Source organism: Gossypium raimondii, chromosome 5 (assembly GCF_025698545.1).
Source record: "Gossypium raimondii isolate GPD5lz chromosome 5, ASM2569854v1, whole genome shotgun sequence".
Lineage (NCBI taxonomy): Eukaryota > Viridiplantae > Streptophyta > Magnoliopsida > Malvales > Malvaceae > Gossypium > Gossypium raimondii.
In genome coordinates, this window is record NC_068569.1 from 46,733,552 (window position 1) to 46,757,647 (window position 24,096).

The 24,096-nt window shown below is 35.1% G+C and overlaps 1 protein-coding gene across 1 annotated transcript; it reads right to left on the reverse strand.

Annotated features, from left to right (window-relative positions):
• Nucleotides 1-1,607: 1,607 nt before the first annotated feature.
• On the reverse strand, nt 1,608-22,771 carry LOC105766243 (conserved oligomeric Golgi complex subunit 1). The gene is made up of 6 exons (XM_012585619.2): nt 20,478-22,771; nt 13,290-13,484; nt 9,376-9,653; nt 3,508-3,687; nt 3,212-3,389; nt 1,608-2,036 (listed from the first exon to the last, which is right to left on the reverse strand). Exons 1-6 carry the CDS (start codon nt 22,635-22,637, stop codon nt 1,860-1,862), a joined length of 3,168 nt encoding a protein of 1,055 aa, XP_012441073.1. The 5' UTR covers nt 22,638-22,771; the 3' UTR covers nt 1,608-1,859.
• Nucleotides 22,772-24,096: the final 1,325 nt, after the last annotated feature.

The window sequence follows — 24,096 nt, forward strand, 5'->3', positions numbered from 1 at the left end:
TAAATAAGTAACTAACCTCAGCTTTCGAGTGTTGATCGAACAACTGCCAGATATCTTAGAGCTGCTCGGGTAGTCCCACATAACTCAGCCCATGGTTTCACCTATAGAAGCGATATGTTAATTCAAACATATAATAAATAAACAACATTTACTATATAAACTACATATTTATTAAAAATGATTTTTACCTTGTCACCAATGGAAACATATGTAGGTCATTCACTCGGAGACGTAGAAATGGTAGTTTCCACCAAGCCCATGACTGCAACAAGAGCAAGCAACCACCGGTGGGCATCTTATATGGTTCCATCACCAAACACAACTCCCAATAAAATGTCGCCAACACAGCTAATCCCCAACTCATTCGTCTGCTTTCTTTGAAGTCGACTAGGTATAGTAGCCACCTTATGTGTACCAAATTTTAAAATTTATCGGGCATTAGGATATCCCCAATTAACCTCAGGATGCTCGAACGTATTGTTCTTTGACGATGTTGGGCGTATCTGTAGGAAGCTCTTTGAAATTAGTTTTCAACCACTTCATATATATCTGGCCACCGTAAAACTTCTTCAGCACCTTCCCCAAAAATGTCTCGCAAAGATCCTCTTTACCGAGAACGGCTCGCTAACCCCGTGACGACTGGCTCATCCACCAGTAAAGCGAATTGTAAAACTACGTCCTCAAGTGTGATTGTATTCTCATCGCCTAGAAGATGGAAAGTGTACGTCCCGGGCCTCCATCTTTCTACCAACGCATTGATGAGTGTAGGATCGAGTTTGCAGCCCCCAAGCATACGAAACACATGCAAGAATCTCGCATCTTGCTAGTAACCACGAATTTCTGTGATTAGGCCCTTTGACAAATTATGTATGAACCCCTCCAAAGCACGATCGTCCGCCTATTTATATCGACAAAAAAATAATTTAAAATATTTTTAAAAATAAAATACTTTAAAACCAACTTAATTGAAAATAACAAAATTTAAAATTTCGTCTTACCATTATCACTTGAGCAGCGAAAATGTGCTTGTCACCGAAACAAATCAGAGAGGTTGTCATTCGAGAAAACTTAATCGAAACAAATAATATACGAAATAATTAAATAAATCTACAATATTTTTAAACAAACGTATTGGAAAATTTAGAACAAAACTTGAAAGAATTGAGAGAGTTTAGAAAGAATTAAGAGAATTGAATTTGAGTGAAAGGAATGAAAAATGACTTGGTATTTATAGGAACAATAAAATTACCATTGGGGCCTTAAAAAATTTTACCATTGCCAATGTTCAAAAAAATGACCGTTAGTGAAAAGCTCACCCAACTGAGCCCACTTTCACACTCTTCAAAAACAACTTATTTTCTTAAATTTTAAAAAAAATGACATTATGTTCGAATTTAAAATTTAATTTCTATATTTTAATTTTGATATAATTTAATATCTCAATTTATCAATATCATTAATTAATCTAAATATTTTATAATGATTAAAATAAAATGAATATTTAAAATTATTAATTACGTTTTAAGTCATTCATTATTACAATGTCATTTTTTAGAATTCTAATGTTAACATCTGAACATAAATTTTACAGAAAAACTAAATTCTTGAAAACAAAATACAAGGACTAAATTAAAATGTTCAAAAACTATACTTGAGTATATTTTGACCTTTAAGTTTTTTTACATTATAATTTAGCCCAAAAAAATACAAATATCCTCGCGTGGTAGGTAAGATTCTAGTTAATATGAAAAGTAAGCATTTACACTCTTTGGGATTCGACACTATTTATCATTGGTCGGAAATTTGAAACAGCCATAGAAAGTAAGCGATGCATGTATGTATCAAAATGTGGATTGAAATCAAGAATCTGATCTGTTGGAGGTTGTAAAGGATGAAAGAAGTCCGGCAGCTTGTACCGGTAAGATGTCACCAAAGGTTGACATGGCAGCTGCAGATCGATCCTTGAATATCCCCACTTGCCCATCCGTTAACATTGATCCCAGTTTTAACGTGCTCTCTCCGAATCTGCTCCCAACCTGCCCGCCCCCAATAAAAGGAATTTCACTATCAACAAAACATTTCGAACATGCTACCAAAATTTTCTAGTTTTTATCAGAAGCACAATTGTGTATGAAATGCTTGGCATCACTTCAAAGTAAGAACATGAAAGGAATTAAAAACAGTAATATGTAGAAGCCATACAACTGGATATGGGAACTATCTCAGACCGCTCACAACTGATATCATGGACATGGAGAAGTTCAAAATTTTTAAATTAATTTATACTGTTAGTTATAATGTGTCAAGTTATAAAAAAAGTAGAGTTTTTAGTCTCAATCAGGTATATTATATATGGTTCAGATATATATACACACGTATCAACTCAAAGCCTTATTTAACAAGTTATGCTCAGGTATATTCAACTCACAATAAGCCACCTTGCCAAACTGCATATTTACGCATATAGTGTCAACCAAGGGGTTGAGACTTGAGATTCACCCTATAATTATTTTGTTTCTTTACTGCCCAACACATTCATCATCACGTTATATGTCATGCCCCAACTACGGATTCTTACCAATCCAGTTGAGATTCAGTAAGAAAAAGTCATGTGGGAAAACTATAAAAGAACTTATATTTCTAAGGTATAAATAGATAGATTTAGCTTTTTCAACAAGATTCAATGGTTTTGATTTGACTATTTTTTTCAGGGTAAATTCCATTTACAACCCCAGGATTTCCTACTTTTGTAAATAACACACTACAAGTTCTTTTCCTTGCACTTAAACAACCTGAAGCTTTATTCAATTATCATAGGAGACTACATCAATTTTGACCAACAAATTGCACAAATCCACATATTTAATAGGTATCTTTGTAATTTTGTTGTGTGAAATTAATTTATTCCCCTATAACAACAAATAAATTTCAGGATGCTAAGCGCAAATTAAAAAGAAAAATTATGAGGTATTATTTGCGAAGAGCTAAAACCAAAAAGGGTGAAACTTTAATCAAACCTTCAAACTGGATCAAATAAAACCAAACCAATCTATTCCAACCAACGTACTTTAAACTCTATAGCCATTGGCAAGGCCTATAAGCATCAGCCAGCTTTTGAAGTGAACACTACTTTTATATGAATTTCTTTACTGTGACAGTGGGAATTAGAAAAGCCATTTTAAATGCCGTAAAAGATGATGAATAGCATTACCTGCATGAAAGATTTTAAGAATGGTGTTGCAACACCAAAACTCTGGTGATCATCCAAATCACCTTTCTGGGAAAGCTCTCCATTTGTATAAGCTTTCCAGGAACTTCTTGAAGTAACATCATTGGATGCAGCCATAATAGGTTTCCCATTATTCCCTCTAGAAGACAATGCTGGGGCACTACATGACCAACCATAAGTTATAAGAAAATCAGATATATGAATAAATAGCCCAGGATAGTATTATACATTGAATAAAGTGAAAATAAGACTGTATAGCAAAAAAAAGTAAAACAGACCTGATTGGAAGGTATTTGAAACGAGGAACCACAGAACATCTCATAATATTCGACTCAGAATTAGTAGGCAGTTTCTGTACAGTATCTGTATACATCCGATTAAGTTGAACAAAGAACCCAAAGAGCACAGCATGTCTGAGGTATGACTGCTTCTCATTCTCCCATAAGTATGGCTCATACCTTGAAGTTATTCAGAAAACACTTTTAATCAGAAGAGATATATGCAGTCATGCCTAAATCCCAACAACATAAATAGAACATATAAATGTTTACTAGTTGAAATCCTGGCTCTAATAATAAACTGATAGGCGAAAAGGCACTCAAAAGGAAGCATCAAGAGAGCAGATGACACATGGGCAATTTCATCAGATTTTTACACAGTTTGATTAAGATCCATAGTACATTTTGACAAATAACTGTACACATTTTATCAGACTAGTAACAATCTGTTATGCACCTTGGCGTAGGATCTAGTCACAGGTCTAGACAAGAAAGAATTCTTGCTTCGACCTATGGTTACTCAAAAGGCAGATTCATCCTTGACTGAACCCCCTCTCAAAATAACATTTCTTTTTGATAGAATAATTGCCTATCTCTTTATTTCATATTGGCAGCCTTTTATAGACTGTTAATAACAAAGGAAAGAGTCCTAATAGAATTCCTAACTTAGAGTTTATGAAGGAAATAAAAACCTAATATAATAGAGAAATTAAATAAAACTAAAACTCTTAATAAAACCTGATATAATAAATAAAACTAAAATTCCTATTGCAATAAAAGTGTCCATATCATTACTCCCCTTCTCGGAGTTGAGCTTGTCCTCAAGCTCAAATTCAGAATAAACTTCAGAACTTATCCAAAATCATCTATCTCATCATCATCTTGCTTGCCTTCAACATCTGGTACTTATATCCAAAATAACCTCTTACATTTGTGTCCCATTGAATAAGACTCGTCACAATTATAACACAGCCCTTTAGCCCTTCTTTCAGCCATTTCTGTCTGTGTCAATCTCTTAATAAATGGTGCAGAAGAACCTATTTTGCCGTTGTTCCCTGTTGGTTCTATTGTTTGTCCCCCTCCCTTTGCAATGCTCTTAGTTGTTGGAATGATTGAATTGCTGCCATTGTTTTGGGAAGTTGGCCAATTCAAGATGGCTCAAGATGACAATTTGGAAGAGAAATTTTTTTTACGTTCCAATGTTCAAGCCATATTCATTGCAACTCCAATGTTTTCCGGTTGTTGCATCTCAATATCAATTCTAAGTTCCTCTATCAACCCGGCAGTAAAGAGGTTTACTTGTTGTCGAGGTTTAAGATCAGTAGTCCTAGCCAATAGTGATTGAAATTGGCGTTGATATTCCTCTACAGTCCCAGTTTGTTTCAAGTTGGCAAGTTCTACCAAGGGGTTATTACTCATAGGTGGTCCAAACCTTACATGACAACACTCTTTGAAGCGCCCCCAATCAAGATTTGCCTCCTCTTCATCCATTTGATCAAACCACAATTGTGCCTCTCCTAAAAGATGGAATGATGCTAACCTTACTTTGTCTTCTTCGTTAGTTCGTTGATTGCCAAAAAAAATTTTGCATCTTTTCAACCACCCTAAAGGATCTCCAACACCATCATAAGTGGGAAATTCCATCTTAGAGTATCGTGGCACCATGCACCCACCGTGTTGCAAGTCTAAATTCCTTTTCCTGCCTCCGCTACTACCCTGTTCTTCATTATTCTTCTCTGAGTCTCCTTTCGTTATCTTTTGGACCGAAAGGGATAGTATCGCCACCTGCTCCTCTAATGCTTGTTGCCCTGTAGCCATTTGTTCCATGAAAGCCTCTAGCTTGGTTGTCAAAGTCATTTCATCACCCATGACAACTGGCTCTGATACCAAGTTGTTATGCACCTTGGCATAGGATCTAGTCACAGGTCTAGACGAGAAAGAATTCTTGCTTCGACCTATGGTTACTCAAAAGGCAGATTCGTCCTTGACTGAACCCCCTCTCAAAATAACGTTTCTTTTTTATAGAATAATTGTCTATCTCTTTATTTCATATTGGCAGCCTTTTATAGACTGTTAATACCAAAGGAAAGAGTCCTAATAGAATTCCTAACTTTATGAAGGAAATAAAAACCTAAATATAATAGAGAAATTAAGTAAAACTAAAACTCTTAATAAAACCTGATATAATAAATAAATAAAACTAAAATTCCTATTGAAATAAAAGCATCCATATCACAATCTGGTCTAGATAAACAAATGCAATAATTTACCGGATGAAACTTTGCATTAACTTCTGCAATGTGTCAAGTAAAACAGTCAGAAAACTTCTATTAACAGGAACGACCCATTGTAATAAACCACAGCACCCTGTACTTGCTATGTGCTTAGAGTTTGGAGGTGAATACCAGCAGCAGGCAATCAGGCCACTGCACTACTTCTCCTGTGTTTCCTTAATCTCTCATATCTTTATTCCTTTCTCTCATATCTCTAGCAGGTTTCCGTTGTCAATGGTGAGGCTGATAGTGATGGTGTCATAACCTTCCTCTTTTAATTTTTTATTCCCCCAAGGCTTACTCGCATGTCCTAGTCATAAGTCCAACAACATTGTTTTTTGTTCCTAAATCAGTTCTTTTAACAAGAAAACCTTGTAGCACATCCAACCACATTGATGTCCATGCTGCAAAACTAGGAGGCATGTCCATATCCAACACAAACAGGACATTATTGCGAAGGAGAGCTGATGGCAGAAGGCATGTCCATACACATTAATATCCTCACTAAAGTTGCTGAGATAGTTAAGGGTAAAATGAAAAATTGGAAAGAGCTTAAAAGACACTTTTATTGCTAACAAACAGCAATTTCACATGATATAAGTTTTCATTACATTTAGGTGGAGCAAGAAATTTGGCTATGGGGACTGTAGGGCTTAAAGTAGTACCCATGTTTGAAGGGATTGTTAAAATTAGTAATGAGACCATATACAATAACAATGTAATTGCAAAGCAAAATATTAATATTTTTTTTTTTTAAATCTCAATATCAGAAAATATCCACTAAACTGTCATTAGGGTTTTTAAACTCCAATAACATGATTTTAGGGTTATTAAATAACCCATTAGTGGAATTTAAAATTTTCTGTCCCTTGAACAATAATCATTATAATACTTTTTAAAAAGAATCATTATAATACATTAATGATAAAATAAAAGACATGTAGCAGCATTTAATCTCACAGCAGAACTTAAAAGTTCCTTCAAATAATAGTCATTATAATCCATTAACGATAAGATAAAGATCAAAGTCTCAACATATAGAAATTAAAACTTGAGTATAGCAAATAACTACATGAAGCATAGGCCTTATATAACTTTTATATTACTAATAGAGTTATAGGAAATAAAAAGAAGAGAAACAGTAAAGAAGATCAAATTTTCAAGCATTTTGAAATTCTTCTTTCAAAAATAAAGCAAGACTCAAATCAGTTCTGATTTGGGTAATCTTGGTTTCAAGCTAATTCAGCTTCCAGTCACTGGGGCATGGGTTATTTTAAGTAATTGGCTTTAACTTGAATTGGGTTGGATGCAAATGTAAGATTTTATCACCCTGAGTTAAGTTTTATAAGGACTAAGGTCAGATACTCACCAGCTTGTGGCATATCTCCAATTTTGACATTTGATATCAGGAAAAAAAAGGTTCTTTAAATGATTCGATCATGTAAAATTCATTTACTAATTTAAAGTTATTTTATATCAAATATTAACAATATCCTTTTATCATGAAAAAATATTAACAATATCCTGCTACCAAACAATCATAAACAATTTTTGCTAGTCTGATAATATTAACTTTTATTTTTATTGCTTTGATTATTATTAGTTATCCACAATGAATTACAAATAAAACTTAAAATGTCAACCATATCTTACATCTACTCAAGGTGAAAGAAAGTAACATATTTAAGAATATGTTCTCCAATTAGTTCTAATGTTCATTATCGTTCAAGTTTATCACTTTTAAAAGTTATCTTTTATCCGCTACATATTTTATCATTCAGAAAATATGGAAAATGAAAGACAAATGCAAATGAAATACTTTATGTATAATATCTAATTTTAAATTTTAATTTAATTCAGGCTCTTGTCTACATGGGTGCAAGTTGATTTGGTACTGAGCAAACCAGGTTTGGGTTGCATGGGAGCGGATTGTTGATCTTTTGTGTCCAATCTAGTAGGACAGATCAAGCAGATTTTAAGTCAACTTATTTAACTCTAATTGTGGACAGTAACTTTCTTTTTTTTTTTTTTGAAATAATTCAAACAAAGTTCAAACAAATAAGAAAAGAAAATTCATTTGATTTAGTTAATAGATTTCCATAGTTGCTTTTTCAAGATTTTCATTTCGCTCTTGTGAGGAGAGAATCTAACAGGAGGAATTTGTTGCTACCAACCTAATTCTATTCTTGGACAAGACAAATCCAAGGTCAGTTGACAAGATCTAGAGCCAGCAGGATATGGATCTATTGCCAACCAACCACATCTTCTAGTTGAACCTAGATCTCGTTGATCTGTCAGGGATTTTCCAAATACTAGATCTAGATGGCTAGGATGGATGTAGTCGAAACTGGCCTTGAATGCAACATATGCTAGTATTCAAGAGACCAATAGTGCTGTGGTGTGCTCAGTTTAGTGGTGTTTGATGTGAAGTTTGTAGTGATGGTAGGCCAGGTGATTATCATATGCTATGAGCGAGAGAGAGATAGAAGATTTCAGAAAGAAAAGGAAAAGAAGAGAAACTAATAAGAGAAAAGTAAAAAGAAAACAAAGCAGGCAATAGACAGAAGAGGTTGTTTTTATAGTAAAACAGTAAAAGAAAAGGAAAGGGAAAAAAACACAAACAAGAGAAAAAAAGGTTTAGAGGATAAGAAAGGTGTTCCTAGGAAACCGAAAGAGAAAAGGAGGAAACTAAATGAAGGCGAATCAGGGACGGGTCTTGATAGACTATGAAGGCCCCAGCTCAAAAAAAAAAAATTTCAAGACTTGCATCTCAGAAATCCTCACCATCAAAAAATTTAACTTCTTGATAGTAATCTTATTAGTTATTATCATTAATGTATAGAGATTTTAGGGATTGACTAGCACAGAATAAGAGCGTATATAATCTTTGACTTTCCTTATTTGTATGCATGTCTACTAGTATAAATAGGTGACGTATTAGGGTGTATATCGTCATTGAAATGTATATTAAAATTATCATTCTCTCTTCTTCTCCCTTTTCTTCTACTTTCCCACGGCTGTAACAGCCATCACCAGCAGCCACTGTTCAGCCACTATTTTTCTTATTCTTTTCCCTCTTTTCCTCTATTTTTCTTATTCTTTTCCCTCTTTTCCTTTCTTTCTCTCTCTCCCTTGATTTTACATAACTAAATGAAGGTGAATCAAAGACAGGGTCTCGATTGACTATGAAGGCCTCATCTCAAAAAAAAAATCAAGACTTGCATCTCAGAAAAATTCCCTCACCATAAAAAATTTTAACTAAATGAAGATGAATAAAGACGGGGGCCTTAATAGACTATGAAGGCCCCAGCTCAAAGAAAATATTGGGAAAACTACAAGCATTTAAATCAAGCTTTATCTCACATGCAAATCAATTAACAAACAATCTCCTATCAATATTACTTTGGTAGCAAACCATACAACATGAAAGAAGCATGAGAAAAATTAAAATCAATGTTAGATGCATCTTGGTTCTTCTGATATTGAACAGAATACTATGTGGTTTTTACTCTCTATAAAAGTTGTCAAAAATTTTAGAATTATTATTAAAAATTAAATTTATATTCATCATGTAAAAAGTTATGGAAACACTTACGTCAGCCAATCAATGGGATCCAACTTTTGCGAAAGAGAATAGACCAGCCCATCAACAGCATCTCTAACAACAGACTTAGTCTGAGCTTGGCCCTTCCTTCTGAATGATGATTTAGACTTCGGTTTTCTAGATAACTCTTCATTTACATTGAAATCACCCCCAGAAAGAACATCAGCAGCAAACCTTATGTCCAACAAGACCTGCAAAATTCCTTTCTCTGACAGTTGAGCTCCCGAGGCCTCTCTAGTTGAGAGAAAGTTCTCATAAATAGAAATGACCTACAAGATGAATACCAAAAAAAAAAAAAAAAGGTGCCAAACATGCTTAGCCAACTGGACTATAATAATAAATATACCAACAAGAACAGAAAGAAATGAGAATCTAGCAAAATATAATTTAGAGCTAGTCAATATTTTTGAAACCAAGGAAAAAGAATCCACCATATGAAACTTATCAAGAGAGAAGCATAATTTATTTATTCCGTTAAAGAAATTATATAATACTTCATGCAGAAGCAATGACCAATTAATTTTCTTTCTAGTGGATGTAAATATAGAACTTGTATCTTGTTTCCAAGTAAGTCATAAACCATAGTTGCCAATGCTGTTTACCAAGGAGACATCTTTTACAATATGCCAATTGCAGTAAATTAACTAAGTTTAAACTGAGATAAACATTGAACCAATTCAACACTATAACCACACTGCATCCCCACCCCAAAGAGAGAGAAATGCAAACCGAATTAGGGAATGTACAACCAACCTCTCAGCAGTGGCACAGAATAGGTGAAACAAAGTAAATGCATAAAAGTAATAATAACTTTTCAAAAACTTTACTAATTGAGCCGTTGTGCCTATATATATTCCTAAGATGTTCATTTGGAACCAATTGCTTCAACCCCAATCAACTGGAATTTGCCAATGGCCATGAAAAACATCATAATATGTTGAGTCTTGCTGCAATTTACTATATCCAATATAAGCTTGACATTCTAAATACCATTATCAGTGCCATTTTCTTCCTTCACTATAGCATTTATTACCTTCAATCGACATCTCATTTTATAATTAGAAATTGAAAAGCATTTTCAAACAAAATATAACAATTTTTTATATAAAACGTGAGCAACAAGACAGCATTAAACTCTTAAATCAATCTAAATCCACACTAAACACATAAGTTGGATAGAAACATGAAAACAGACCAAAAGAACATTTAAAAAACCAAAATGGAATCACCATTATTATGTAAACATGAAAATCATACTACAGCAAAGACTAATTAACCTAACAAATGCTTTAAGTTTTTCTTTTCTTTTCTTTGCGCCATTGAACATCAACTTAAAAATGCACAGCTTTAAACAAACCAACTTTGCATGTGCAGAATCATACTCCACACAACTCATAAACATTAACTTCTCCTAACCAGAATACCAACTTTATGTTTAAAGATGCCTTGATGAAAACTAACATAACTGTTGATATATAACTTATCTAATAAGAAGCACAGAATATGCAGAAAGTACCTGAGAAATTAGTATCAAGAGAACCATGTATTCAAAGGCAAAAAGCCAGAAAATGATCAATGTATGCAAAACTTGGTCTATATTTCAAAACTGGAGTAAAGCTTTCATCTAGTACCAAATACATACATATATAGAGACAAAAACACACAGGCATACATCTTCCATTACCTAAATCTGTTTCTTGCAAATAAAAGATAAGTAAGCTTCTACAGGAAACTGAACGAAGGAAGCCAAATCGAGACAAACACAAAAAAGAGTGGATGAAATAAGGGAGATTGAGATAAATCATTTTCACTGCAATGGAGAAAAGCTGACATAGATGGAACTTTAGAAGCAGGAAGCAGGTGCACATTGTTCTGCTTCTACTTGAAAAACACTGTACACCCTAGTTTCACATGATGACAAAAATATTCCACAGGTAAGTCCTAAAAACAAGATACTGATTTACCAGATTTATTTATTCCTCATCATAGTAATCCATTTTGGGCAACAAATGAGATATTTTAAGCAGCGAATGAGGTCACACCCATTATGCTAGTTGCAGCAACAAGGAGAAATCTTAACAGTGGTAGGCTTACGTCAGTTAATTGAACACTAACCCGATCTTGACAGTGGAGTAGAATAAATCAATTAGCTTACCTTGAATCTAACCAGCATTCTTTCTTCTTTAGAAAAATTTCAGTTATATCTTATAAATAATACCACAAGAAAAGCAATAGGATCAATAATCATTAACTTTTTTATTTCCCAGAGCAATTAATAGTGTTTCCTTTTTAGCATTCCTCATCCTATCAATGGCTATTAAAGAATTCCTCAGCATCTATGCCACCTTCAAAAAACTCATTGTCATCCAATTCCTTATTCATCTACAATTTTTCAAAACAATGGATTCTATCAAAGAGCTTATTCTCACAGAATATTTTGGGTTCTAGGGTTCTGGCTTTAAACAATTAGAGCCCTTATATTAGATTGAAAAATATTATTCCATTTTGCCAACAACCATATGATCTATTAGTAGAGAGTTGGACTCTCAATTACATTAACCATGGTTAAATCCCTAATAGCCTTGAAAACAACTATATACATGTCTCTGTGTGTGTGTCTGTATACACATATTAGATGATTTATATTTTAGGAAGAAGGGAGCACGATGATGATGTTAGCAATATATCATCAGACAAGAATATTTTAAGCGGTTGTGGAAAAGTAATGATGCCAGAGAATTAATGAACAATCTCACGACAAGCCATTGCTGCACTAGTAGACAATTCAATATGCTCCGAACTTGTTCATATGACATGGCAATATACCATGCAACAGTATGAAGTCAATCATCACCAAAGACGGTTACAGATCATGTATTTGATTATGTGAAGAAAGAAATGGTATACATTCTCATGTTAGTGTTTGAATCAATGAAAACATCAAGCAATAAATAGGGTAGAATGAAATTCACTATTGTATTTATATTTTATTTATTACTACCCAGAATTTTTCTCTTTCCTTTACCAGCTTTAAGGACAGTATGTTGTGATATTTAATGTTTAGCATACTTGAATCACTCCACAGATTTATACACTCATATCATCCTGCTTACTCAAGGGAAAGAAATGATAAGGCAACTTTAAACTGAATGGACTCAAACTTATCATCTAGCTCAATATTGAAGGATTAATTATGTTAAAAACCTGATAAATGACACCTCAAAGCTTTGTTTCCTTCAGCCTTAACCCAAGTGAACCAGAACAGGTAGCAACCAAGTACTGCATCAATACAATAATAAAATCCCTCGCTAAGCTGGTGTCATGAGTCAAATTACATTTAGTTGGAGAAATTACCAAAGAAGATTGGAAAATATCATAATAATTGTGGAATGGGATGTTAATGTCTTTTTAATGTTTTTGTAAAACTTTTATATTAAAAATTCTACAAAACTATCCACTTTTAGATTTTTTAAAAAAAAACTAAATAACTCTATTCTAGATTTTTTTTTTTAAGAAAAACAACCAAATTCTAGTATTCAAAATGAAACAGCAAATTAGAAGGTCAATCCCAATTTATAGTAATAACGCCCAAAAATCTAAGAAAGTAGAGACATAAAACCATAAGTTATGGACTTGTATAGAAGAGGATCCTCAAGGGATACAAACTGAAAGTTAAGAAACAATGATCTAACCATATGCAATTTAACAAATACAATTAGAACAAATAAACTATCAATTAAGGCTTTAATGTATACATTTACAAGAAAAAGAACTTCAGAAATAACACCATCAAGAAAGTAGTTAAAGTCAGTATGCACAGCATTGTTTTGGTATGAGTTTATAAGCAAGATAATCGTGGAGTTCCTAGAATAATCAAAGAACATGAAGCAAGACAAAGTTTGTACCTTTTCTATAAGGCTTAATGCAAACCTCTGTACAATTGATCTGTTCAGAACATGGCCTCCAATACTATGAATTTCTTCACATGCTTGACATAAGAAGGAGATCACATAGAGAGAAGGCATAGATGGGAGTGATATTTTCATCTCAGATGACCCCTCATCAGACTGTTCTTGCTTGACAATTATCTCTTCCCAACCCTGAGAAATATATAAAAGATGAACGAATATGTTTATTAGAAACATATACTTACATTACAAAAACAAATTATATTAATTTGACCAGATGAAAGTCTAAAAGCCTCAGCTAGTGTTCAAAAGTTTTAAAGCAACCAGAGATGAGGCAAAGTGCAGAACTTTTCTTCACAAGATTCTAAAATTTCATTCATCCAACAACTAATGAACTCATCTGTTGCATTCATATATCATATTTGGCATTCTATATGCCAAAGAGGAAAAGTAAAACATGAAAATATATGATGAATGGTGTGTCAGTGTGTAAAACATAAACACAACACAGAAAACTTAAGGTGTCAAACCCTGAGCACAAATACAATACATGTGTTAAATGTGTCATGTTAAGCATGTTTATGTGTATTCTATCATGTTTATTGAACATGTTGTGTTCTTCTTGTGTTTTCGTATTGTGTCCAAAAATTGCTAATATAATTATGAAAAGCTTAATTGGGACCTTGCATACTTCTTACGTTGGCCTTGAATCTTGGAGTTATATTTCTTTCAGTTTGAGTTGTAAAATCTTATTTTTCTTTATTTTTTCTTGAGTTTATTTAAGGTTGTCAGGGTTTGATCCCTAGTCACTGGATCTAAAAGTCCAACACCCTACCGATACCACCTGTCTATTTTCTCCTGATTTGAAGGGCAATCAGATTTTGTACCTAGGAATTTGTTTAGGGTTTCCTTATGTCATTGGCTTTTGGTATAATTTAAGTTTTTAGTTTTCTATTTTCACTGTGAATAATATCAATTTGTATAAATATCTAAGCAATATGAAAAGCTTGAAATACTAGTTTTAGTGCATTAGGGACACCAGCAGTCTGTAAAACTCTTTTTTGGTTTTGAAGATATAGAAAGGAATCATAGAATGTCCAACATTATTGCTTTTGCGATTGTGAAATGCAATAAAACATAGGTGCAATTCCTATAAAGTCGTATGTGTGAATTGTACTGGTTCCTCCAATCAACCTTAGGGTTGACCCTAAGGAACCCTGAATATGAGGCACAGGGATTCCTTCAATCAACCTTAAGTGTGATATTCCATATATTCTCAAGAACTCCATACTATAATATCACCATAAATCCTTATCACTTCTAGGGATTGCTTTTGTTTTATGCTTTAGGTTTTGATGATCATTTTCTAAACATTTTCAAAATTTTACAAAATAAGTTATAGAAATTATAGGAAACAAGATTTTGCAGCTTCCTAAAATATCCAAAACTTGTCTCATACAATACAAAGAGACAGCAATGCATATTTCATTCTGCCTTTGAAAACCAACAATTAGTTTTAGAAGCTTATGTCTTTCCTTTTGTTTTTCCACTTGCAAAAAGGCAACAATGAACTCCAAACTCCTTTCTCATTCCAAATTTTTCCATTGCTCCTTCAATCTTCAGTTGCTTGTCTCAAGTCTCCACTCCTCCCACAAAGAAGCACTCTCATCCTACTTAAAGAATCTTAGACATTGAGTAACTATTTCTCTATTCTTTTGCTTTCCCAACATTTTTTATCAACAAAAGAAAAAGGATGCAGGAATGTGTGCTTAAACATGGAGAACAGGTTTCTGATATCATCTTGTCATAAAAATTTTACTTGAATCATTATGTTTTTGAGTCAAACTGTTCCATCATTGAATCGAGCTATGGCCTTTTAGTAAGAGTGTTGGAATCCCTATAATTAAGGATAGAAATCTGATGGTATTGGAATCCCTATAATTAAGGATAGAAATCATTGTGATCTCTTGTAAATAGAAACTAATCTCGATTCATGATTCTTAGGAAATTACGATATCAATTCTTGATTCTTAGGGATTAGGATTTATTTCCTTTAAAATGATTATTTTCTCTTTATAAAGTCGTAAACTAAAGCGGTAGCAATATAATGTAATTTTTCCTCCGAGTGTTTTTACATGGTATCGAGCTTTAGGATTCATTCGATCCTAATTTTTTCTCTAATTTCCCTTCTTAAAAATTCCTTGGTTTAGTCCTCCAATGGGTGATATCAATGAAATTTTCTCTGGCCGAGACATCACAGATAACTCGAATATCAATCGGGGAATCACTCAAGGTGAAATTAATTCCTCCACTACTGCGATGATGTTTTTGATGTTCGCTAACAAAACACGACTTGAGACTCTCCATAAGATACTTGGTACTCCCACCACTCATGGATCTCTAGCCATTCAAGGTCTTGCCCTCAACATTGCTTTTGAATCTAATAATCAATCTCCTTGGATACTCGATTCAGGCGCCTCGATCACATGACGAGTAACTCCACGTTGTTTCAAACCTACACTCCTTGTCATAACAAATCCGAATCCGCATAGTCGACGGTTCTTACTCACCGTATGGAATAGGAGAAGTACAAATGATGAGAGTTTTCTCTCGATAAATTCCTACATGTCCCAAACTTGTCCTGTAATTTACTTTCAATTAGTAAACTTACTAAGGATGAAAATGTTCTTGTTGAATTTTCGCAATTGGTTGTGTGATACAGAATGTAAATCGGGAGGATGATTGGCACTTGCTAAAGTTGATGATGGACTATATATTTGGAATAAAAAAGCATTACACAAGGGGATTGGCTCTATCCATTGCAAAAGAAGACACTATTATGTTATGGCACCGTAGGTTAGGACATCAAACTTTGTGTATTTGAAAAACATCTTCCATTGTTATTTGAAATAAAAGTATTAATTCCTTGAAGTGTGAAATTTGCCAATTATCTAAACATACCCGTGTGCCATACCCATTAAAACCACATATTCGGTCCCAACCTTTTTCGTTAATCCATAGTGACCTATGGGGAGCCAGTAGAGTGAAAAATATTACGAGGGCTAGATGGTTTATAACATTCATTGATGATCATACTAGGGTCTCATTGGGTCTATCTACTCAAAGAAAATCAAACACCCAAAGTATTCCAAAATTTTCACTCAATGGTTCGAACCCAATTCAACTCTACCATACATACCCTCCGTACTGACAATGGGAGAGAATACTTCAACTCTGTCTTAAGTCCATACCTTTCTAACCAAGGCATTATACACCAAAGCTCTTGTCCTGACACTCCTCAACAAAACGGGATCTCTGAGAGGAAAAATCGTCATCTTCTTGATGTGGCTCGAGCCATAATGTTCACTATGAATGTTCCAAAATACTTGTGGGGAGAAGTCATCCTTCTTTTGCTATCTCATAAACCGAATGCCATCAAAGATCCTCAATTTCCAAACACCTCTAAATACTCTTTTAAAGGCCTTCCCTCTATTTCATGTCCCTAATCTTCCAGCCAAAATATTCGACTGTAAAGCTTTTGTCCATAACCATCAACCAAATCAATCCAAACTTGATCCTCGAGCCCACACCTGTATCTTCATTGGATATTCCCTACACAAAAGGCTACAAGTGTTACTCACCAACATTGCGCGAATGTTTGTCTCTCGAGATGTTACCTTCTTTGAAAATGAACCATACTTTGCAAAGATCTCATCTTGGGGAGATTTTAATGAAGATGAGACCCTTAATACTCTCCTCATTATACCGCTTTGATCCTACTACTACTATCCCAGATTTAGTTGTTTCCCTATCTGAAGAATTTAACACCGTCCTTCCCAATGACAATACCTCCACCAAGTACAACGACCACTTGATCAAAGGAAAACAAAGAATCTGAGTTTACTCCGCGGAATCGTTCTCCTGAACCGTCTGAAGGTTAAATTACATCTCCAACCGAGGACTGCTTCAAGGCGAAGTCCCACCTCCGTCACCATCCATCTATCTTCCAATTGCGATTCGAAGGGTACAAGGAGCGCACTCAACATCCTATTTCTCGGTTTGTATCCTATGGAAATTTATCTAAGTCTTACAAAGCTTTTGTGACTAATGTTGATTCGTAAAAATTTCAAAAATATAGAAGAGGCTCTTGAATCACCGAGTGGAGACAAGCCGTGATGGAAGAAATGAAGGCCCTCAAAACAATGAAACATGGGAAGTCTCGGATCGCCTAAAGGGAAAAAACCGTAGGGTGCAAATGGATTTTCACTACGAAATTTAAACCCGATGGTAGTATTGACCGATACAAAGCTCGACTTGTGGCTAAGGATTCACCCAAACTTATGGTCTCGACTACAACGAGACGTTTGCACGGTTGCCAAGCTAAACACCATTCGGTCCTGCTATCTCTTCTTGCCAACCTTGATTGGCACTTGACTCAATTGGATGTAAAAATGCTTTTCTCAGCGGGAATTAAATGAGGTGTATATGGATTTCCCACGTGGTTTGAAGAAAACAAGGACCAAGTGTGTAAGTTGAAGAAGTCCTTGTATGGTGAAACAATCTCCACGAGCGTTGTTCACCGATTTGCAAAAGCTATGACTAGCGAAATTACATTCAAGGACAAAGTGAGACACACCATGTTCTACAAGCACTCGAAGAGGGTAAATCTGCATCCTTATCGTTTATGTTGACGATATAATAATAACAGAAATGACTCGGCGAAATTTTGAGATTGAAAAATTTCTTGGTACAGAGTTTGAACTTAAAGACTTGGGGAGTCTTAAATATTTTCTTGGTATGGAGGTAGCAAGGTCGAAAAAGGTATCTTCATTTCCCAAAGGAAATATGTTCTTGATCTCTTGTCGGAAGTTGGTTTCATGGGCGAAAACCGGTAAAACTCCTATGGAGTTTAACCTCAAATTGGGAACTAATGAGGATGGAGAAGAAATCGACGGGGGAGATATCAACGTCTAGTAGGAAGGCTCATCTACCTATCTCACACCCGTCCGGACATAGCCTTGATGTGAGTGTTATTAGCGAAGATATGCATGCCCAGGGAGAAGCACACGGAAGTCGCATATAGAATACTAAGATACCTAAAAGGAACTCTGGTAAAGGCACATACTTCAAGAAGACTATCAACCGAAGCGTGGAAGTCTACACCGATGCAGGTGGGCGGGTTACATTAATGATAGGCGCTCTACAAGCGGCTATTGTAGTTATGTTTGGGGTAATCTCGTGGCGTGGAGGAGCAAAAACAATCTGTGGTAGCACGCAGCGGTCAGAGGCGAGTATCGAGCACTATCTCATGGTATATGCGAAGGAGTTTGGATACAAAGACTTATGGGAGAACTAAAAGTGCCTTTTACCGGACCTATGAAGATGTCTTGTGACAACCAGTCATGTGTCAAGATAGCACATAATCCATGCATCATGATCGGACCAAACATGTGGAAATAGATCGTCACTTTATAAAAGAAAAAGTACACTCGGAGAAGTATGCATCATCTACCTACCTACTAGACAACAAGTTGCGACATGTTAACCAAAAGTTTGAGCGAAACATGTTTGAAGAACTTAGTGGCAAGTCGGGTTTGATTAACATCTACACTCCAACTTGAGGGGAGTGTTGGAATCCTATAATTAAGGATAGAAATCGATGGTATTGGAATCCCTATAATTAAGGATAGAAATCACAGTGATCTCTTGTAAATAGAAACTAATCTCGATTCTTGATTCTTAGGAAATTACGATATCAATTCTTGATTCTTAGGGATTAGGATTTATTTCCTTTAAAATGATTATTTTCTCTTTATAAAGTCGTAAACTAAAGCGGTAGCAATATAACAGAATTTTTCCTCTGAGTGTTTTTACAAAGAGAAGTTTTACATGAAAGAAAAAATAAACAGGGAATAGACCATAAAACATCATATACATGTTTTGTGTTTGCTTTGGCTGTAGAATATTGGATTATGGGCCATTGGTTTTCGGTATTAACCAAGTTACCTTCTTTAATATCTAATCGCTGAGTTGTTTATTTTGGTGGAGGGGTTGCAAAAGCCATTGAAAAAGTATAGCAAAGGATGAAATTCACCTTAAAATTCATACACAACTCTTTTATTAAGAGCAAAATTATTTTTAAAATAGAAATAAAACTGTCCAACCACCATAACAGTTGATTATAATTCAATTTTGTTTAAATATTTATCAAAATTGATTATGCTAATCAAAGATGATTTTAAGTTTTTAATCATGCAAAAGCATGATTTAACAAAATGTTTCATATTGTCAAATTTTGAGAACAAATTAAAATAAAAGAGAATATATAATTCTAAAACAGTAAACTATCCCCAAGCTGTCCTACAACAACACTATAATACAAACAAATATACCTAGTAAACTTGATGATTTCCCTTCTGAAAATCATTACTGTTATATCAAATAAAAGAGGAACTTCTCAAAAGAGTCCATCCCATTCCCACTACTCATGTACAGTAATTGTTTAATGGTTATCTTCCAAAGAAACAAAAATTGAATAAAACAGTCAAGACATATCAAAGGTGCACTTTGCATTCCACCATTTGAACCATCATAAAAATAAAGAATAAAGAAATATACCTTTACCATTAAAAGACCCTGGAGCAGTTAGATTTATATTTATCAATAACCTCCCCTAGTTAAAAACAATTCTTTTATGATGCAGGAATATTCCAGACTTTATCTGAATTGCTTATCTTTATACAGTTTTTGCATGTGTTGCTTTACTTAAGTTAATAGTTAGCAATTAAATTTTAATTTATTAAGTGGTCATGACATCATGTGACTAGCATGTGATATATTATTAAGTTTGAATAGCTACGATTATTTTTAATTTTATTTTATTTTATTTTATTTTATTTTAACCGTACAAAGGCTTGGTCAGTGGCCCAAATAGCTAGGATTAGATGGGGTTTAACCATACAAAGGCTTGGTCAATGGCCCTAGTCTAAATAGTCTTTGGATATGTTATACAGCCTTATTAAATTGGACTATTATTTAAAAGTGGTTCCATATTCCTAAACCCTAGTTATCATGTTCCTATATCCATCCTTCTATGTAACCCCATTCCCAAGCTACTGACATGCAAACGAAGACAAAAGGAAAGGGGGAGAGAGAGAGTAAAGAAATGGTCCGGAAAATAGTTACCCTTAAAGGAATTGATGCAGATAATCCATCATCTTGTCCAAGCTCCCGAGAGAGAATAACTGAAAGCTCATCAGATAACCATGATATCCATAAGCTATAAGCTCTTACACACAGCTCTCGCATAACCTTCCAAAGATCGTCGAGTTTTGGGCTTGCACTTTCATTTGCTCCGAGCAATGCAGCAGTAGCATATGAACTTTGCCTCTGAGAACTAGTGAGCATTTGCCTTCCAAGGCTGTCAGAGAAAGGAGAACTGTTGACAGCTTTAGATTGCCACAATAAGGAAGGCAGCTTCTCAAAAATTGCAGGAGCTGTGTATTTCACCCAGAAGCGTGGAGAGCCAAGAATCACAGGAATGTGTTTGGAGTGATTCTCGAATGCAAACAAGAGTCTCCCAATAAAAAGAGATATCTCAACAATTATAGAAGGAGGTTCACTCCCAATGGCAGTGTACAAGATATCAAGCTCAGTTTTGAGTTCTTTCATTATAGTTGACAAACTTTCATAACATTTATCCTGCAGATAGGGAACTAGATCCTTCAACCTCACAGATACCTTGGAAGATTCAAGAAAACTCAATAGATCCTCAAGAACGCTTTGGCAGAGACTGTCCACTTGATCTCTGATTCGGCTTACTTCAGGACCAAAATAGGCATTGAGACAACTTTGGAAATTATCTTCCTCAGGCACTGCTCTATTTCCCAATAGTGGACCAGCCTTCTTACAGTTATTCGGTTCTGTAAACCAAACCCTACCACCTGTAGAAGACCTAGTCAAATATGTCTCAGAAACGACCTTCTCACCAGCAATTGCTGCAATGGTGTGGATCACACCTGACACATTGACAGCTCTGGTCAGATCTTCAAATCCTGAGTCAATAATCATTTTCATCCTCCTGGCAAAAGCATCTTCAAATATCTCATCCCAAAGATCTGAATCACCTTCCAAAACAAGTTCTCGGATCCTATTCCAAGGCAACTCTATGTCAGACCCAAAAACATTTTTAAGCCATTCCAAACTCCCCTGCAAAACCTCCTTGCTTTCCATGGTCAGCCTTATCGACTTTTCAGCAGCTCTAAGGTCTTGGCCACTAGATATGGCATCAATGAGATACCTCCCATTAATCTTACTGGTGATCCGTGCCCCACAATCCCTCAACCAACTCCAACAAGTGCCAGAAATGAAAGTTTTATGAAGTATAACCGTTACAGATTCTAATTTATCCCTAAAAGATTTCCACAACCTGATCTCATCATCAGGATTTGGAATCCCACCAAACAGCTGAGAAGCAGGGGGAGAACCCAAAATAACCTTATAAAACAGAGGCATGTCATTCATAACGTGCAAAAACAACTCTCCTACCTGTGCTACGGTTACCTGAATTATGCTTAAAACATCACAAAAGGCCGAAATGGCAGTGGAAGAGGTAGCATTAGCATTACCAGCAGAAGCAGTCAACGTGTGCAATATCCAAGTTTTTCTGGCTTCAAGGAACAAGCCCAGAACCTGCTCAGGATCCAGCTCATCAATGACAGCAACGGCAGCCAAGGCATCTGCATAGGCAGCGACGGACAGGCCCCGGTCCAACAACCTCTCACGACTCCTCTGGGAAATCTGAGCCTTGAAGCTATCAACGATCTGCCACTGATGCTGAAGCAGAGGGAAATTGGACAAGATGCTGAGATCCAAATCACCATCGGGTAGCATCAAGTTGGAATGGACGTGCTTAGCACGGATATACCTGGCGGCGGCTTCCAAGAACATGGACTCGTCGAGGCAGCCCCAAATGTTCTCGGGCGTGTCGACCAGATACTTAACGCGGCAGGCGATCCCATAGATGCGGAGGCGAGTAGTATTGTTGGGGGAGGATTGGAGTTTGGGGGAAGGTTCCAAGTCAGAGACGGAGAGGGAGCGGATACAACGGTGGATGGAAGAGATGTTGGAGGAAATGGATTCGGAAGCTGATTTCATATGGAGGATGGAGTCGGCGGAGTCAATGAGGTCACGATAGCGGGTACCAACCAGCTGCCGGAGCTCCTCCTTCTTGTCCTGAATCTGTTTGTTGGTGGTGGATTCCACATTGCGGATTTCGGAGATGGGGTTGGCGCGGAACAGTGATTCGGCGTCTCGATTATCCGCAGAAGCTGAGATGAGTCTCATTATGCTCTCTCGTCTTAATTTTGGATCCCACTCAACTTGCTATTCCTATTTGTTGTGAATTCAAGACTGCATCATGAAATGTTGTAATACCAGGGTCGCGCTCGCTGTTCGGAAAACCCAACTCCCTTCGTAAGTTACCTACGAGCCAAATCGGGGCAATTGGTAATAAGGTTTTCTTTTTATCAAAATTCCCTAAACTATCGATAAATTTTTGTTTTGGGTATTTGACTTCAAAAAATTACAAAATAATCACTCAACTATTTGAAAGTTTTTATTTAAATCATTGAGTTTTTAAAATAGATGTTCTATGACTTTCTTGTTTTGCACTACTTGCACCAATCGAAAACACTCATTCCATTTTTCTTCTACAACTCAGTTTTTTTCATAAAACAACTTTTAATGTCATGAATCTGCAAACCAAAATCTTAATTTTCATCTTTTGTTTCCTACACTGATCACCAGATCGACTTAGATTTAAGGTATGTTCTTCTATTCACCGATGGGTCCTGATTCAGCGTACCGATTGTCAAATCATTACTTGGAGCTCACTAGTCAATTTAAAAAAAAAAAGAACTTAATAGCTTAGTAACTTAAATAAAACTTTAAAATAGTTCAGCGGCTTAAATGAAAACTTTCATGAAACGACCCGATTTTAACCAGTGTCAAAAAATGTACTTTCAAAGTCAAATTTTGTCAATCAAATTAGTAGAAATATTAACCGAGCAATTTATGTATCTAGTGCGAGATTATAATATTGAATTATCAAGTAATTAAATCGAGAAATTCGTTAATTGCAATACCAGGACTAAGTTGCAAAAGTGTAATCACAAATAAGTTTTGATTGAAGAAATGCTTGAGTCCTTATGAGGCAATTGAACTAATGACCAAATAAATATTGTACCATCATTATTTCATGATTAGTTGATTGGGATGATCCCATCCATCCATTTCCATTAAGTAGACTAATCTTAAATCTTAGTCATTCATTTAGCTTAATTAAACATGGTTAAAGAAACTAATCATATGTTTATAAGTTAAGTGTGTAGGAGAGAGAATAGAAACATTGTAACACCCCTCACTCGGTCTAGTCACCGAACCTAAGTTACGAGATGCTATAATCAAAATACAAGAACATTCACATGCAAAGTTTAATAAGAAATTTCGTTTTAAAATCATTAAAACTATTCTAACCATATTTAAATGCAATCATCATTAGATTCAAGCATGTTTAAGATTAAATTGGAAAAATTTTAAACATAATGTGCTAAAGTTATTCACCAAAATAGGTTTCGCCAAATCACTAACCGCAAAAAATGATACATAAATCAGTTAACCAATTTTCTCGCGTATACTCTGCCAGCCATAACCACTTGCTTCTAGACGTGTCTGCCATGTTGGTTTGCCTCTGGACAATATGCCATAACATCTTGATTTCACAAAGTCCGCATAATAAGTCACG